Source organism: Mytilus trossulus, chromosome 13 (genome assembly GCF_036588685.1).
Source record: "Mytilus trossulus isolate FHL-02 chromosome 13, PNRI_Mtr1.1.1.hap1, whole genome shotgun sequence".
Classification (NCBI taxonomy): Eukaryota; Metazoa; Mollusca; class Bivalvia; order Mytilida; family Mytilidae; genus Mytilus; species Mytilus trossulus.
In genome coordinates this window covers 56,496,334-56,516,626 of record NC_086385.1, presented here as the reverse complement: position 1 = coordinate 56,516,626, position 20,293 = coordinate 56,496,334, and the positions used below count along the sequence as shown (strand labels likewise).

General features: G+C 33.9%; 1 protein-coding gene across 1 annotated transcript in view; it reads right to left on the bottom strand.

Moving 5' to 3' along the window:
- LOC134694506 (band 3 anion transport protein-like) overlaps positions 1-20,293 on the bottom strand; it is a 69,643-nt gene that overhangs the window by 37,458 nt on the left and 11,892 nt on the right. The window contains exons 3-8 of the mRNA XM_063555519.1: positions 17,318-17,411; positions 15,795-15,982; positions 15,242-15,399; positions 9,844-10,024; positions 9,251-9,386; positions 2,873-2,947 (exon numbers count right to left, since the gene is read on the bottom strand). Of these exons, the coding sequence (XP_063411589.1) occupies positions 2,873-2,947; positions 9,251-9,386; positions 9,844-10,024; positions 15,242-15,399; positions 15,795-15,982; positions 17,318-17,411 (832 nt within the window). The remainder of the gene's footprint in view (positions 1-2,872; positions 2,948-9,250; positions 9,387-9,843; positions 10,025-15,241; positions 15,400-15,794; positions 15,983-17,317; positions 17,412-20,293) is intronic.

The following is a 20,293-nucleotide window of genomic DNA, read 5'->3' as shown; positions in this document are numbered from 1 at the left end:
CATGTTAGTATGCAGACTACTATTACCATGGTTACAAGTAATTAGCTTAGTAAATATTCAAATTCAAATGTTAAATTCTATCACATAGATGTATTCAAATTATTTGTTTTAATACTGTGTGCAAATGACTATTTTCGGGCAATAACTTAATGGCTTATTTATAAGCAACATTTCTGCATCTAAAGGAATATTTTTTTGGCTACAAATATTCAAAAAAAAATCATGATTTATCAGAAAATAACAGAGTATTTGCATTCTTCGTGTAAGCATAAAAAGAAAAATCCAGAGTATTTTTTTATTATTTGGAAAAATTCACCATGGGTAATTTCATTGTTAGTACAAAACATGTACCCCAAAATTATTACATTGCATATATGTTTCATTATGATACGTTATTTTGATTGGCTAACAGCAATCTCGGGTCATTCTTAAATTAACCTTCATTTCAAAATGAAATGTAAACTTAATGATGACACGAGCTTCCACAAAAAAAGTGCACAGGTAACAAAAAGGTAAACAAAAGAAAAACTTGATAGAAATTGTGTTTTCATGGTTCTAGATAAAAAATTATAAGTATTGAATGCTTCTTTAAGTAATTTCATAGGGTTGTTAAAGCGTTGACCGTGCGCACATTTTTAGAATGAAGCGCTTCCGCGCTTCATACAAAATGTCCTTCGGTCAACGCTTTTACACCCCAATGAATTTACAAAAAGAAGCATTCAATTTTTAAATGCAAATGAGGTCACATCATTGGATTAATTTCCATTGTTTGTTGCAATTTTAACCAATCACAAAGTTTTGGTGAACACTTTTGAAAATATTACCCAAAATGCATAAGATTCAGAAATGACAAAATGACCTGACCTAAAAATGCATATGCACATCATATATCACTTTTGAAATATAAATGAGCCTTCAGCTTTAAGCTTTTTTTTAAATATTTGATCATTTCTATAATTTCAGCAAGCAAGCAGAATGGTGCATATCACAAATTTACATATTTAAATGCCTAAAGCATCCAACAAAATCTAACGGATGGATTATATAGGAAAATACTATAGAAATGAGTCATTAAAACTAGAGGCTCTAAAGAGCCTGTGTCGCTCACCTTGGTATATGTGCATATCAAACAAAGGACACAAATGGATTCATGACAAAATTGTATTTTGGTGATGGTGATGTGTTTGAATTTCTTACTTTACTGAAAGATTTTGCTTCTTACAATTATATCTATAATGAAATTTGCCCATTAGTAACAGAGAACTATATTTGGTAACAATTTACATAAATTTACCAAATTAATGAAAATTGTTAAAAATTTACTATAAAGGGCAATAACTCCTAAACGGGTCAACTGACCATTTAGGTCATGTTGACTTATTTGTAGATCTTACTTCGCTGAACATAATTGATGTTTACAGTTTATCTCTATCTATAATAATATTCAAGATGATAACCAAAAACAGCAAAATTTCCTCAAAATTACCAATTAAGTGATTACTGATTCAACTGAAAATTTCAGGGCAGATAGATCTTGACCTGATAAACATTTTTATCCTATGTCAGATTTCCTCAAAATGCTTTGGTTTTTGAGTTATAAGCCAAAAACTGCATTTTACCCCTATGTTCTATTATTAGCCGTGGCGGCCATCTTAGTTGGTTGACCAGGTCACGCCACACATTTTTTAAACTAGATACCCCAAAGATGATTGTGGCCAAGTTTGGATTAATTTGGCCAAGTAGTTTCAGAGGAGAAGATTTTTGTAAAAGATTACTTTAATTTACGAAAAATGGTTAAAAATTGACTATAAAGGGCAATAACTCCTAAACAGGTCAACTGACCATTTTGGTCATGTTGACTTATTTGTAGATCTTACTTTGCTAAACATTATTGCTCTAACAGTTTATCCCTATCTATAATAATATTCAAGATAATAACCAAAAACAGCAAAATTTCCTCAAAATTACCAATTCAGGAGCAGCAACCCAACAATCGATTGACCGATTCAACTGAAAATTTCTAGGCAAATAGATCTTGACCTGATAAACATTTTTACCCCATGTCAGATTTGCTCTAAATGCTTTGGTTTTTGAGTTATAAGCCAAAAACTGCATTTTACCCCTATGTTCTATTTTTAGCCGTGGCGGCCATCTTGGTTGGTTGACCGGGTCACGCCACACATTTTTTAAACTAGATACCCCAATGATGATTGTGGCCAAGTTTGGTTTGATTTGGCCCAGTAGTTTCAGAGGAGAAGATTTTTGTAAAAGCTAACGCCGGACGACGACGGACGACGGACGACGGACGACGGACGAAGGACGACGGACGACGGACGACGGACGCAAAGTGATGAGAAAAGCTCACTTGGCCCTTTGGGCCAGGTGAGCTAAAAAGCAAGACCCTTCTGCTTGTGCTGAGATATGAATATTTCAAGATCTAACCAAAAGATTAAAAAAAGCAGTTTTTTTCCTAAAATTTGTTTTTTCTAAAATGTTTTTTTTCCTCTTCACAGCTCAAATTCATTTTTAAAAACTTATTGATTTACTGACAGAAAAAAAAGAACAATTTTCATGCAAATGTCACATTAGTTTTACAACTGAATAAACATTCTTTAAAAAAAGTCCATAAATTAAATATATATACTCTAGAATCAATTATTCTAATCAATAATTTTACAGAAATTGAGCTAATGAAGAAAAGAAAAAAATGTTTCATGAATATTAAATATTTTAATAAAACAGATAATCTATGAAAATACAATCAATAAAATGACCCTATGGCCTCTTGAATTTGAATAAATAATTAAATATGGTTAATAAATATATAGGATTCCCAAGAAGAATATAACCATGGCAACCATGGTATATCTACCTGTGTCTGTCTGATCCACGTAGATTCATATACGAACAATTCCTTTGGATAAAGTTTTCTCTTTGACCAACATGTCTGGAAAAGGGAGGCTACTCTTATTATATCCCAATTAAATAAAATGGCTGAAAGGCCACGCGATGCATACATACATCTCCATAAAGGTACAATTAAAACAAAAATCAGAACATATAAGTCTTGTACAAAAGGCAACCAACTTCCAAATTCCATTATCCCGTTTAAGCTTTCATGCATGACTGAATGTCCCGCCAAAACAATTTTACCAATCCACCATTTTCTACGAAAATGCTTGTACCAAGTCAGGAATATGACAGTTGTTGTCCATTCGTTTGATGTGTTTGTGCTTTTGATTTTGCCATTTGATTAGGGACTTTCTGTTTCGAATTTTCCTCGGAGTTCAGTATTTTTGTGATTTAACTTTTTACATGCTCTGGTAATATGACCCATTTGCAACCAAAGAGAGCTAACATAAGGAAACAGGTATTTCAAGCCTGTTGCCAAAACCAAAGCAACAAGAGGCAACCAAAAGCAATGAAAACATAAACAAAACCATTTATTCCATAAATATAATAGACCAATTTATGGGGTCCTTTGTCTGCCTACAATATCTGGACCCCATTATTCACTGAAATACATATCTTATCGGACCATTACAAATTTTACTGGATTGAATGTCTGAAAAACTATTTTGAATTTAAAGTAATTATTGATTGTGTAATGACATTTTTTTCGTTAAGAGATAATTTTCCAGCGGACAAAATGTTCAATGAAACATCCAGTATTTTAACTGTTGGATAACTAATGACTAACGATAATAAGAAATACAAGTTTTTATCAAGTAATAAGGGTCTGTGTGGGAATTACAGAATAGAGAATAATGGTAGATTTATGATACTTACCGAAAAATGGAGAAAAAAAATAGAATAGAGAAAAATTAGGACAAAAAAAAAAATAAAGAGAGGATAATGGAGTGGTAAAATATAAATCGCAGAGAATAATGGGCCAAATTTCTAAAGAATAGAGAAAACTTATCTAACAAAATTAAATAAGACAGACATGAAAAACTCCCTATTCAGACCCCCTGTTATATTATAAACAAGAATGTGTCCATAGTACACGGATGCCCCACTCACACTATCATTTTTAATGTTCGATGGACCGTGAAATTGGGGTCTCTAATGTGGCATTAAAATTAGAAAGAAAATATCATAGAGAACATGTGTACTAAGTTTCAAGATGATTGGACTTGAAGTTTATCAAAAACTACCTTGACCAAAAACTTTAACCTGAAGCGGGACAGATGGACGGAAGGACGGAAAAACGAACGGATGCACAGACCGAAAAACATAATGCCCCTAGGTGGGGCATAAAAATAGCAAAAGTCATGCTAACAAATCCTTTCACCAAAATAATCAACTTTAAAACAAACAATAACAATACTATCTATTAAACATTTATAACCTGTTAACAAAATGGCAACCTGACCTAGGATGACCTTTATTCCAACAAGGAAGCAATCTCAATAAATCAAAGATGCGGTCTAAAATTAAAATCTTGAAAAGGTTCGAAACCTTTTCCTCCATATTTTTCTTCCATAATTAATTTTAACTAGAATGTGTCCATAGTACACGGATGCCCCACTCGCACTATCATTTTCTATGTTCAGTGGACAGTGAAATTGGGGTCAAAACTCTAATTTGGCATTAAAATTAGAAAAATCATATCATAGGGTACTAAGTTTCAAGTTGATTGGACTTCAACTTCATCAAAAACTTCCTTGACCAACAACTTTAATCTGATGCCGGACAGACGGACAGACGAACGGACAGACGAACGAACGGACGCACAGACCAAAACACATAATGCTCCTAGGTGGGGCATACAAAGAATGACACCCTGACCTTTGATCTTTTAACTTGTGCTACAAGAGGGCAATCATAAAACATTAGAGTATAACTATCTTCTTCCGACTCATAAATCAACCAATCAAAATACTGGATTCAGAGTTTTGACAAAAACTTTTGTACTACCTCTACTAAGTAATGTTTTATGATCGAAAGTCCTGCTTTACCTTTAAAGAGCATTCTAATTCTTAACAAAATATTTCAGAACTATATTCTTGAATTTTTAAATGAGTGGGGGTGGTAGTTTTTGAAATCGAACTTTCTTCCTCATCATAATAACATTAAAAATATTAATAAATTGCTTCGCTGAGCGCAGGTGTATACCACCGCAGATGTCCAACCCTGAACAGTTGGGGCAAAAATGGACACAATATTCGCGCTTGATACAGGTCTGAATTTGGATTGTAAATAAATATTTGACACGTAATATGTTTCTTTCACAGAATAACTGCAGTCAAAGAACTTACAATTGGTTAAAAGAAATTTTCTTTTTAATTTCTGAAATCTTGAGAAAAAATCCCCCCCCCCCCCCCTGTTTTTCCAAAACAAAATTCTTTCCCTCAAGATATGGTCATTATCTCAATTCAAATTTCCAATGGAGTTTGCAACCATAATTACCCATTTAAATACATCATAAAAGTCTTAAAATAGAAAATGACATACATAATCATGACTAAAATTAATATACCTTAATCAACATTTTTAAAACAGTAAATTCAAAAAATAAATAATCACATAATTTAAAAGCAGTGTGAGGGAGGTAATACAAAATTCAACATTGTACTTTTAAAGTAATTGTCCATTAACCAGGAAACCCTTGTTTTTCCCCCTTGTTTGCCCCTAATTCCTAAACGGATTGAGCCATGACCTCCAAAAGCCAATCCTGACCATTCCTTTGTGGTATGGAAACTTGTGGTATAATTTTGAGAGACCCATACAACGTTCCACAAGTTATTGTCTGGCAACTAGAAAAAATGCTTATTTGGGCCCCTATTTCCTAAACTGTTGGGACCATAACTCCCAAATCAATCCCAATCTTCCTTTTGTGGTTTTAAACCTTGTGTTTAAATTTCATAGATTTTTATTTACTTATAATAAAGTTATTGTCCGGAAACCAAATTTCTTCGGACGACACGGACGACGACGTGATACCAATATACGACAGCAAAATATTTCACGGTCGTATAAAAAGAACTGCATACAAAGTAAAAATAGCAAGTTTATTTATAGGATTCAGTCCAGACTAATGAGAAAGGTTTGTTATAATATAAATCATCACCCAATTATTTAATATAATTGAGAATGGAAATGGGGAATATGTCAAAGAGACAACAACCCGGTCAAAGAGCAGACAACAGCCGAAGGCCACCAATGGGTCTTCAACGCAGCGAGAAAATCCCGCACCCGGAGATGGTCCTCAGCTGGCCCCTAAATAAAATTGTGTATTAGTTTAGTGAAAATGGACGTCACATTAAACTCCAACACATATAAATGAACTAAAATTAAAAAACATACAGGACTAACAAAGGCCAGAGGCTCCTGACTAGAGACAGGCGCAAAAATGCGGCGGGGTAAAACATGTCTTGTGAGATCTCAACCCTCCCCCTATACCTCTAGCCAATGTAGAATAAAGAAACACATAGCAATACGCACAGTAAAACTCAGTTTATGAGTTAATCAATATTAATACCAAAATATGCAATCCTTAATGACTTGACAGCAGTATCGTAACTATATCCTTTTCGAATAAGTCTGTTAAAAAGTTTGGCTAGCTTTCGAGGTGAATGCCGACATTTTTGTGCTTTGTAAAGAATATTACCATAAAATATTGGATGTGAATGCTCTTCAACTTTTTACTTATTTGGCTTAATAAATTATAATCCTGGTACCTTTGATAACTAAATACCCGTATAAGATGTCTGCATCATGCATGTTGATTTATATTTACGAATGATGTCCTTGTACCGATGATAAAATTTAGTGAATGTTTTGACTAGTTTGTGATATCGAAAACCCTTGTGTAATAACTTTTCAGTAATACAGAGATTTCTTTCGTTGAAATCAAATACATTGTTACATACACGAGCGAATCGAACAAGTTGAGATATATAAACACCATAAGATGGTGACATAGGAAATAAAGCTAATACTAACAATGACCACTGCCCTTTCCTCGATCTTGATATCTATATCATTAACGGGAAGCTTAATACAAAAATTTATGATAAAAGAGATGATTTTTCATTTCCGATCGTTAATTATCAATTTTTAGATGGTGACGTTCTCTTATTACACCAGGGTTTTCGATATCACAAACTGGTCAAAACATTAACTAAATTTTATCACCGGTATAAGGAAATAATTCGTGAATATAACTCAACATGCAGACATCGTATACGTTCAGGTATTTCACATCCAATCTTTTATGGTAATATTCCTTACAAAGCACAAAAATGTCAGTATTCACCTCAAAAGCTTACAAAACCTTTAAACAGACTTATTAAGAAGGGATATAGTTACGATACTGTTGTCAGGTAATTAAAGATTGCATATTTTGGCTTTAATATTGATTCACATATAGGGTCTTTGCATCGGAACTAAACACATTTATTTAAAAAAAAAACAGTTATTGGCATGACACGGGTTATGTTCTTCTCATATATTTTATGATAGTATGATACTAAACCCCTAACGGGAGAGATTGTGCCTGATATTCATATGTTGAAGACATAATCTTTCAATCAGTTTAATTGAGGTCTGGAGCTGGCATGTCAGTTAACTGCTAGTAGTCTGTTGTTATTTATGTATTATTGTCATTTTATTTATTTTCTTTTATTAAATCTTTTGACATCGGACTCGGACTTTTCTTGAACTGAATTTCAATGTGCGTATTGTTATGCGTTTACTTTTCTACATTGGATAGAGGTATAGGGGGAGGGTTGATATCTCATAAACATTTTTAACCCCGCCGCAATTTTGCACCTGTCCCAAGTCAGGAGCCTCTGGCCTTTGTTATTCTTGTATGATTTTTAATTTTAGTTTCTTGTGTATAATTCGGAGTTTAGTATGACGTCCATTATCACTGTACTAGTATACATATTTTTAGGGGCCAGCTGAAGGACACCTACGGGTGCGGGAATTCTCGCTACATTGAAGATCCATTGGTGGCCTACGGCTGTTGTCTGCTCTATGATCGGGTTGTTGTCTCTTTGACACATTCCCCATTTTCTTTTTCAATTTTATTTCTTCTCTGAGTAAATCACTACAAATGAACAAGACATGCCGTAACCGATGGAAACAACCATACATCATATGATTGTTCTCTCTTAATGAAACTGATGACTACCAAAGTTATTAACACATTATAACCACTGCCATCTCTTTATGAGTGAATGGCTCAATTAAGATCATCATACAATGGCAACAATCACTCATTATATCAATCTGAACACACAACTGTGATTATGTTTCTACATACAAGGCTACCAATCTCAACAAACATGACTGGTTGACATTGAAACAAATTAATGAGCTCCTATCAAGATGATATCCATGACAAAACAAACACGTAATATACATTTTACAATGTGTAGTATGATTTCCAGCAAAAAAACATAAAAAAACCTCAACTCTGCGGTACAGATGATCACACATTGTTACCCATGGCAACTCCACTTGTCAATTGACTGGTTACAAATGGCAACAATCACACCTAGCTGAAATGATTGGTTACTTTTGTTACTGATGAGAACAGACATTATTTAGCAGAGCTGACCACATCACTAACCGCTTACTCATTACACTAAGAAGGAACAAATTTTACTATATCAGAACATAACATTTTTTTAGGCAAATCACAGAACTTGTAAATAGAATGAATAAAAAGGGGGATGCGCTTAATATCAATGAAACAGCCATCATAAAAAACACTAACAACGAAAAGTATAACCACAGCAATCTTATTGATGACGTTCACTAGAGAGCAACACAGTCTTCAACAATAAACAGCTGCCTAAACAATATGACATGCCCTTTTTTTATCCAGAGTCTAAAAAGGTTATAAATTAAACAGAAACAGGGGGGTCCTGGAGGGTCCGGGTACTTTTTTGAGGAAAAAAATAGGTTGATTATGTAGGGAATCAATGAAACATGACTGCAGCGGGACCCCTTTTATGACAGTCAGTGCATCCCCCCCCTTATATAAAGTTCTGGATCCGCCACTGGAAAGGCATTAAAACTCAACACTCTATGGGCCAGTGTCACTATTTGAAATTGGATGTACATTAAACTGTTAAATGATTATAAACAGTAAGTAAATGTATATCAAATGGCAAAAGTGAAATTATTTCACTTTTCTGGTGCAGTGACCAAGACATAGTATGAAAATATTTAATCAGTGTTAAATAACTACGTGAATCTTATATTTACCACTAATCTATATTATGATAATACATACTTATGTTTAAGAAGCAGAGTTCTTCGTATATTGCCTTTGTTTTCAGGCTTAATTTGATCATGTATAATCATGCTGTCGATAATGTTGTTTACAATGGTTGGTAGATCAGTTGCTTCTATGTCTAACAGCATTGCACCTTAAATAAGAAATGAATACATAAAATAAATATCAATTCACACTTGTATTAAATTTTAAAGAATTCTCTGAATCCTGAGTATCACTTAATAAAAAAATTCTACAATACTTACCAAAAAAGAATATAAAATTCTGACTATACATTTCATATAAAAGATATTTTTGAACTGACTTTCCTTCCTAGAGTTGTCACTTTTACAAGTGAGAGGTTTAGCTAGCTATAAAACCAAGTTCAATCCAGCATTGTCTACATAAGCCTGTACCAAGTCAGGAGTATGACAGTTGTTTTCCATTTGTTTGATGTGTTTGATTTTTTTATTTTGTCATTTGATAAGGGACTTTCCGTTTTCCTCGAGTTCGGTATTTTTGTTACTTTACTTTTTACTAGCGCAAAAAATCAATGCAGTGCAGAAGGTTTGCTTAAGATGAAGCCAGCTAAGAACGTTTATTTTACAAACCATTCTCCAATCCCCTTCTTAGTTCCAGCAGACTATGAAATGAAAGAGAGGCTACATGGGGTTTCCCCCATCTTTCTGCTCCTTCTTCTACATCTTCCTCAAACTTGATCCAACGAGCTTTCTCTCTCCATTCAAATTCCGCAGACTCTCCAACATACAATTCATAAAGTTCTACAAACACCTGCAATTATAGATACATGTATAAGATGGACGAAACCAATTTCATTGAGTAACAGCAATAATTTGCATCTTTGCAAAGTGGACCATAAAATCACTGTAACCTTTGTGTACTATCTTTTGATGGAATAAACATAACTATCAGAAGCTATTTTCAAAACAGTTACAGACTTTCAGTAGAGATTTTTGTAACCTGAAATAGGTTAACAGATGTATTGATATACACCTTATCGCTATTTGTCCGCCATTGCTGGATATTACACAGGTTCCCGTAAAATGTTGACGTCATAAAACAAAATATATGACGCCACAATTGGAAAGTGATTGTTGTTGACGTCAAAAGTTCAAGCGGCCGGGTCAGCCGGGATTAGCGATAAGGTGTATTCATTTGTATATGGTTGATTTCTTTCGGATGCAGGTGATGAGGTATCATGGATCAAGATGAGTGAAAAACCTGTTTGACCAGTGCAGGTGATGAGGTATCATGGATCAAGATGAGTGAAAAACCTGTTTGACCAGTGCAGGTGATGAGATATCATGGATCAAGATGAGTGAAAAACCTGTTTGACCAGTGCAGGTGATGAGGTATCATGGATCAAGATGAGTGAAACACCTGTTTGACCAGTGCAGGTGATGAGGTATCATGGATCAAGATGAGTGAAAAACCTGTTTGACCAGTGCAGGTGATGAGGTATCATGGATCAAGATGAGTGAAAAACCTGTTTGACCAGTGCAGGTCATGAGGTATCATGGATCAAGATGAGTGAAAAACCTGTTTGAACAGTGCAGGTGATGAGGTATCATGGATCAAGATGAGTGTAAAACCTGTTTGACCAGTGCAGATGATGAGGTATCATGGATCAAGATGAGTGAAAAACCTGTTTGACCAGTGCAGGTGATGAGGTATCATGGATCAAGATGAGTGAAAAACCTGTTTGAGCAGTGCAGGTGATGAGGTATCATGGATCAAGATGAGTGAAAAACCTGTTTGACCAGATTGTTTCAATATTTGCCTATAGCTAAGAAAGACTTTTTTGTTAAACCCACAAGTCTTTGCTCTTACTCCTAAATGTGCTTAGTTTGTATGTCAGTTTGTTCTGGTATCACCTAAGTCGAACAAAGGTATTGGGAAGGAAGAGCTAATGCCAATACAAAGTCTTTTTTTGATTAAACAATTTCTTAATTTACCAATATACTACTCTGAACCCACAAGTCTTTACTCTTACTCCTAATTGTCATGTGCTTAGTGAAGGAAGAGCTAATGCAAATTTAAGGTCTTTCTTTTGATCAAACAATTTCTTAATTTACTAATATTCTACTCTGAACCCGCAAGTCTTTACTCTTACTCCTAATTGTCATGTGCTTAGTGAAGGAAGAGCTAATGCAAATATAAAGTCTTTTTTTGATTAAACAATTTCTTAATTTACCAATATTCTACTCTGAACCCACAAGTCTTTACTTTTACTCCTAATTGTCATGTGCTTAGTGAAGGAAGAGCTAATGCAAATTTAAAGTCTTTCTTTTGATCAAATAATTTCTTAATTTACCAATATTCTACTCTGACCCACAAGTCTTTACTCTTACTCCTAATTGTCATGTGCTTAGTGAAGGAAAAGCTAATGCAAATTTAAAGTCTTTCTTTTGATCAAATAATTTCTTAATTTACCAATATTCCACTCTGAACCCACAAGTCTTTTCTCTATTTCTAATTGTCATGTGCTTAGTGAAGGAAGAGCTAATGCCAATTTAAAGTCGTTCTTTTGATCAAACAATATCTTAATTTACCAATATTCTACTCTGAACCGACAAGTCTTTACTCTTACTCCTAATTGGCATGTACTTAGTGAAGGAAGAGCTAATGCAAATTTAAAGTCTTTCTTTTGATCAAATAATTTCTTAATTTACCAATATTCCACTCTGAACCGACAAGTCTTTACTCTTACTCCTAATTGTCATGTGCTTAGTGAAGGAAGAGCTAATGCCAATATAAAGTCTTTCTTTCGATCAAATAATTTCTTAATTTACCAATATTCTACTCTGACCCACAAGTCTTTACTCTTACTCCTAATTGTGATGTGCTTAGTGAAGGAAGAGCTAATGCAAATTTAAAGTCTTTCTTTTGATCAAATAATTTCTTAATTTACCAATATTCTACTCTGAACCGACAAGTCTTTACTCTTACTCCTAATTGTCATGTGCTTAGTGAAGGAAGAGCTAATGCAAATTTAAAGTCTTTCTTTTGATCAAATAATTTCTTAATTTACCAATATTCTACTCTGACCCACAAGTCTTTACTCTTACTCCTAATTGTCATGTGCTTAGTGAAGGAAAAGCTAATGCAAATTTAAAGTCTTTCTTTTGATCAAATAATTTCTTAATTTACCAATATTCTACTCTGAACCCACAAGTCTTTTCTCTATTTCTAATTGTCATGTGCTTAGTGAAGGAAGAGCTAATGCCAATTTAAAGTCTTTCTTTTGATCAAACAATATCTTAATTTACCAATATTCTACTCTGAACCGACAAGTCTTTACTCTTACTCCTAATTGGCATGTGCTTAGTGAAGGAAGAGCTAATGCAAATTTAAAGTCTTTCTTTTGATCAAATAATTTCTTAATTTACCAATATTCTACTCTGAACCGACAAGTCTTTACTCTTACTCCTAATTGTCATGTGCTTAGTGAAGGAAGAGCTAATGCCAATATAAAGTCTTTCTTTTGATCAAATAATTTCTTAATTTACCAATATTCTACTCTGACCCACAAGTCTTTACTCTTACTCCTAATTGTCACGTGCTTAGTGAAGGAAGAGCTAATGCCAATTTAAAGTCTTTCTTTTGATCAAATAATTTCTTAATTTACCAATATTCTTCTCTGAACCGACAAATCTTTACTCTTACTCCTAATTGTCATGTGCTTAGTGAAGGAAGAGCTAATGCCAATATATAGTCTTTCTTTTGATCAAATAATTTCTTAATTTACCAATATTCTACTCTGACCCACAAGTCTTTACTCTTACTCCTAATTGTCATGTGCTTAGTGAAGGAAGAGCTAATGCAAATTTAAGGTCTTTCTTTTGATCAAACAATTTCTTAATTTACTAATATTCTACTCTGAACCCGCAAGTCTTTACTCTTACTCCTAATTGTCATGTGCTTAGTGAAGGAAGAGCTAATGCAAATATAAAGTCTTTTTTTGATTAAACAATTTCTTAATTTACCAATATTCTACTCTGAACCCACAAGTCTTTACTTTTACTCCTAATTGTCATGTGCTTAGTGAAGGAAGAGCTAATGCAAATTTAAAGTCTTTCTTTTGATCAAATAATTTCTTAATTTACCAATATACTTCTCTGAACCGACAAGTCTTTACTCTTACTCCTAATTGTCATGTGCTTAGTGAAGGAAGAGCTAATGCCAATATATAGTCTTTCTTTTGATCAAATAATTTCTTAATTTACCAATATTCTACTCTGACCCACAAGTCTTTACTCTTACTCCTAATTGTCATGTGCTTAGTGAAGGAAGAGCTAATGCAAATTTAAGGTCTTTCTTTTGATCAAACAATTTCTTAATTTACTAATATTCTACTCTGAACCCGCAAGTCTTTACTCTTACTCCTAATTGTCATGTGCTTAGTGAAGGAAGAGCTAATGCAAATATAAAGTCTTTTTTTGATTAAACAATTTCTTAATTTACCAATATTCTACTCTGAACCCACAAGTCTTTACTTTTACTCCTAATTGTCATGTGCTTAGTGAAGGAAGAGCTAATGCAAATTTAAAGTCTTTCTTTTGATCAAATAATTTCTTAATTTACCAATATTCTACTCTGACCCACAAGTCTTTACTCTTACTCCTAATTGTCATGTGCTTAGTGAAGGAAAAGCTAATGCAAATTTAAAGTCTTTCTTTTGATCAAATAATTTCTTAATTTACCAATATTCCACTCTGAACCCACAAGTCTTTTCTCTATTTCTAATTGTCATGTGCTTAGTGAAGGAAGAGCTAATGCCAATTTAAAGTCTTTCTTTTGATCAAACAATATCTTAATTTACCAATATTCTACTCTGAACCGACAAGTCTTTACTCTTACTCCTAATTGGCATGTGCTTAGTGAAGGAAGAGCTAATGCAAATTTAAAGTCTTTCTTTTGATCAAATAATTTCTTAATTTACCAATATTCCACTCTGAACCGACAAGTCTTTGCTCTTACTCCTAATTGCTATATGCTTAGCGGAAGGAAAGCAAATACTGATTTCAAAGTTTTTTATTTGATTGGCCTGGGCTTGAACTCAAAACCTTCCACCCAGTTCTTATTCCTACATGCCATGTTGTAAGTGGAGGAAAAGCACTGTAATGCCAATTTAAATAGATATAAGAAGATGTGGTATATGTCCCAATGAGACAACTCTCCATCCAAGTCACAATTTGTAAAAGAACAAGCATTCTGAGAATATTGCATGGCAATACATAGACCCCTACCGGTTAAAAATTAATTGTACTGGAACAAAATGCTAACCTGATCTATAACTTGTCATGGTGTAAACTATATAACAAATATCAAGTCAATGTCTTTAAGCATGACGACAAAAAGTGTGGAAAACTGATTATTCAAGTGAATTCAAATCAATATCTTCAAGCACAAAGAACACAAGTGTGATTTGCTGGACTGACGGATGGACAGACAGACAGACAGACAGACAGACCAACCGACCAACCGACCGAAAGACAGACAGACAGAGTGCAAACCTCAAGTCCCCTTCAACTTCGACGGAAGGGGACTAAAAACCATTATAGGCCACAGTACGGTCTTCAACATTGAGCCTTGACTCACACCTAACAGTAAGCTATAAAGGGCCCCAAAAATGACTAGTGTAAAACCATTCAAACACACCGAACAGTAAGCTATAAAGGGCCCCAAAAAATGACTAGTGTAAAACCATTCAAACGGGAAAACCAACGGTCTAATCTATATAAAAAACGAGAAACGAGAAACAATTATGAACCACATCAACAAACGACAACTAATAACCATCAGGTTCCCGACTTTCTTTTGATTGGCGTGGGACTGAACTCACAACATCTCACCCAGTCTTTGTTCTTGTTCCTAAATACCATATGATTAATGGACGGAAAAGAAAACACCAATGTAAAAGTCTTTCATTTGATTGGCCTAGGATTGCACTCATGACCTCTGGTGTAAGGTCAGACCATTGTTTACCTCATGAGGACTGTGATCAATTTTTTTTCTTGGTTCCTTGTAAAACTTTTTCTTCCCTTTGTCTGCCTGTCCAATAAAGACGATGGATGCCATGGCATTACGTTTCTTCCTGTTTATTTTATGTCTTCGGATTCCTTGTAAGTTCTCTAATCTGTGGCCTAAAAAATATAATCATTTTATAATTCTATTCAAATATGTAAACTAAAAACAAATGGGTTCACACTTTTATTCACCTATCTGGACCATATATTTGTCTGCCTTCCGCAACTTTGTTGCAGGCTCGACAAAAATGAAAGTAGAGACATGCATCAAAAAGTATTTGTAAAGTTACTAGGGTTTTCAATTACATATTTCAATTACATATTTCATTAAGAATTTTAATTTTGATGATTATGCAATTACAAGTACACACTTTTTGCATTTTTTTTTAATTATTCAATGACTATTTTGATAGAAATTGATTATTAATTTTGTAATCGACATCATTACAATTGATGATTTTATGGTTCTAAGATTCCCAATGTTGGGCCTCCATAACAGACACAATACATACTAGCCATTTCATCCAAATCAGCTGTATGGAGTAAATTAGCCTCGTCAGCCTCAGTTGGAACACGCTGAAGTCTTTTGTCCAGGCGGACTTCGCTTCCCTTCTGTCGCCGAAGTAACAAATCTTCTTGTTTATACTGTTCATGGTGGTGGCGGTGATGACGGTGCTTGTGTGGCCGCCCATCTTTTGATCTATAAATAGAATTTGTATAATTTGTAATTCCAGTGATCAAGATACTGTACAAGCCAATTCCTTTTCTTGATTTTTGCAAGTTGAAAAAGAAGGCGAATAAAAATATTTACCAATTTGTTAAACTTTGATCTTCCCGTACATAAATAAGTCAAGCAAATTAGAAAATTGCAAAACATAATTAATGTGAAGTCAGCTAAAAGGGTGCAACGAGAAATAAACTATTCGTGAAGATAAGTTGGTTTACAATATTTTTCTAATTTTCTTGACTTGTGTGTAGAAATGAATCATTTTCTTACCTTGAACCTCTCCTATTCTTATTCTGAATCACTAGCTGTGTAACGTGCAGGGGGTCCTACACGCCAGATGGTACTGTGTGTACCCGTAGATCCGTACCAGGGTTACTTCCCTGGATTTGTTGTGTATCGTTGGCTTACCCTTACAAATGGTAACGTGTTTCCTGAACTAATTCAACCTTAGATATAAAAGCCTAACAACAAGTAACAAAAGATTACTTCCGGTAAGTATACAAAATGGAACCCTTAACCTAACAATGGAGTATAACACACAGGACGCTTAATTGGAGCTGTGACTTAACCTTACTTCAAAATTAGATATATGACTATTAACCTATTTGCCTTACAGTACTTTAGTTCTTTGATTCAAAGGTAATATGGAAATATGGTTTCCAGTGCGCCCCTGGTCCTTGTTCAGGGCCAAGGTGTCACTGGTCCAAAGGGACAGTATCACGTTGTCACCTTAATTATATACCACAGGACAATATGTTACCACCTTATTCAGATAGTACAATTGGCTCTTGCTTATAAAAGTTGAACCAAAGGTCCTTGGTAAGCTACTTCTTAATGAGAAATAGTTATAATTACCTTTTCTTAAGTCTTCACTCTGGGAGCTCTGACGATCTAACTGATTAACGTTGCGAGAAACTCTACTTATATACTAGAATAATCTCTAACCAAAATGCATATAATCTCTAAACAGAAATAAATATATTCCGTATTACTGTTACGTTTTAATATAACGCCTATATTAATTTAATATAAAGCACTTACTTTTCAACTAGGAAGGATCGGAACCAGTACCAAAACTTCGGAAATCGTTTTCCGTATAACAGCCGTAATTAGCGTACTTCAGTAAGAAACGAAAGTGTAAGGATTTAAACATTTGCCGACTTCATAACAGATCAACTTAGAACTTCCTAATATCATTAAGGTAACTGAATAATTTTCGTCACAGCTGTACTAATGGATCATAGTTTACCTTCAACCTCTCTTATTCTTATAGTGAACCTCTGGCTGTACTAATGGATCATAGCTTACCTTGATCCTCTCCTATTCTTATTGTGAATCACTGGCTGTACTGATGGATCATTATCTTTGTTCGAAGCCTCTAGATTATAGTTACTGTCTGCCCCTTCAAATATATACAAAACTCTAAATTGAATTATATGGATCAGAAAAAATCTTTAGTATAATTTCAAATATATTTACTGCAAACTTAGAAATTATTGCGTGCATTTATAATAGACATTTTTGAAGAATTGACAAAAATTCGAAATTAATAATTGTGATTTCAGGAAAATCGGCAATCATATATATCGGCGTTTTGCATTTGCGCCGATCTGCATTTCATTTGCGCCAATTTTTGTCTTTCATTTGCGCCGATTATTTTGTTCATTTGAGCCGATTGTTTACAGGTAAAATACAGGTGAATAGATATAAGAAGATGTGGTATTAGTGCCAATGAGACAACTCTCCATTCAAGTCATGTTATTTTTCCTTTATCATTATAGACCTCTTCGGTTAACCACTTGTACAAATGTAATGAATTGTCAATCATAACATGTATATCATAACATGTTTAACCCCGCCGCATTTTTGCGCCTGTCCCAAGTCAGGAGCCTCTGGCCTTTGTTAGTCTTGTATTATTTTAATTTTAGTTTCTTGTGTACAATTTGGAAATGAGTATGGCGTTCATTATCACTGAACTAGTATATATTTGTTTAGGGGCCAGCTGAAGGACGCCTCCGGGTGCGGGAATTTCTCGCTATATTGAAGACCTGTTGGTGACCTTCTGCTGTTGTTTTTTCTATGGTCGGGTTGTTGTCTCTTTGACACATTCCCCATTTCCATTCTCAATGTTGAGTTTATATAACTGTTGTTCCCTGCTCACCATGAGGAGGTGGAAAAATGCCTACAAGATTCATCTCCAGACTTTTCCTTGACTGTACCCGTAGTTCTTTAGCCTCTGTCTTTCGGTCAAATGCCACATGATACGTTGTTATGTTTAAGGACACTAAACTTCCGATATGTATGGCCATCGGCTTGTTTCAGTGTACAATATGTCCATCATGTTACAACGAAGTTCCAGAACAATATGAATCAAAATTAACTTAAACATAAGTGAACGACATTTATAACCAGAATTTACCAATGGTTACTTGGTATAGACAAAGTACATGTACAAGTATTAACTTACCTGTACATCTAATTAGGAACAAATATAAAATCGGCGCAAATGAAAGAATGTACATTTTAAAAATCACCGCAAATGTCATACGCCCATATATATGAGTCAGATATCAAAATGTGAGTTCTTATTATTGCGGTTATCACCAAATCTCATAATTTGCATTGATAAAAACCTCACAATAAATTAATTTCTGAATTTACAGTATAAAATAAGTTAATTATATTGAAAGTGATGTGTAAATAAATATATCACTGTATTGTGTTAAATAGGATAGTTTTTAAATAATCACCGTTAATTACAATTTTAACAAGCATTCTGTGAGTATTGCATGGCAATACATAGTCCCCTACCGGTTTTAAATTCATTGTAATGGAACGAAATTCTAACTTGACTTTAACTACATAAAATAACAAACAAACAAATTAAATTCTTCAAACAATTTACTAAAGAAAATAAAAAAAAAATCCAAAATGTCATTTATCTTAATACAATGTCTTTTACAAATCTTTTAAAAAATTAGTTATTTCCATTTGAACAGAAATCTAGTAATTAATAAGTATTTCATGAAAAATTTAATTCTAGGGAAAGTTAAATAAAGTGCTCCACAGGGCGCAGCTTGATACGACCGCGGAGGTCGAACCCTGAACAGTTGGGGCAAGTATGGACACAACATTCAAGCTTGATAATTTGATTAATGTGTGATTAAATATTTGACAATGGATAGGTTTCTGACACAGAATGAATGTAGTCTAAGAACTTAAAAATTTTAAATTGGACATTTACCAATTATGGTCCAATATCCAAAATCTAAATACACGGTTAGATTCGGCATATCAAAGAACCCTAATATTTCAATTGTTGCTGAAATCAAACAAAGTTTAATTTTGGACCCTTTGGACCTCAATGTAGACCAATTTATAAACGGAGCTCAAAATCCAAAAAACTTAATACACGGTTAGATTCAGCATATCAAAGAACCCCATATATTCATTTTTTGTTGCAATCAAACAAAGTTTAATTTTGGGACCCCGATTTGGACCAACTTGAAAAAAACTGGGCCAATAATAAAAAATCTCAATACATGTTTAGATTCAGCATATCAAAGAACCCCAAGAATTCATTTTTTTTTTAAATCTAAGTTAAATTTTGGACCTTTTGAACCTTATTGTAGACCAATTTGAAAACGGGACCAAAACTTAAGAATCTAAATACACGGTTAGATTCGGCATATCAAAGAATCCCAATAATTCAATTTTTGATGAAAAAACATCAATGTGGACCAATTTAAAAACGGGGCCCAAAATCCAAAAACGTAATACACTGTTAGATTCAGCATATTAAAATCCCAGAGAATTCAAGAATAAAACCCAATTAAAATTGGTCAAGAAATAAGCAATGTATACAAAGTATCAGAAAAGTATTGTGTTTGGCCCCTTTTTGGCCCCTAATTCCTAAACAGTTAGGGCCATAACCCCAAAAATCAATCCCAACCTTCCGTTTTTGGTATGGAACCTTGTGGTACAAATTCAAAAAGATACACTTACACACAAGTAATTGTCTGGAAACTAGAAAAATGCTTATTTGGACCCCTTTTTAGGCCCTTAATTCCTAAACTGTTGGGACCATAACCCCCAAAATCAATCCCAATCTTCAACCTTGTGTTAACATTTCATAAACATCCATTCACTTAAACTAAAGTTATTGTCCAGAAACTAAGTGTCTTCAGACGACGACGACGTGATACCAATATACGAATATACGACCGCAAACATTTTTTGCGGTCGTATAAAAATGAATTATTTCCCTTTGAACAGAAATCTAGT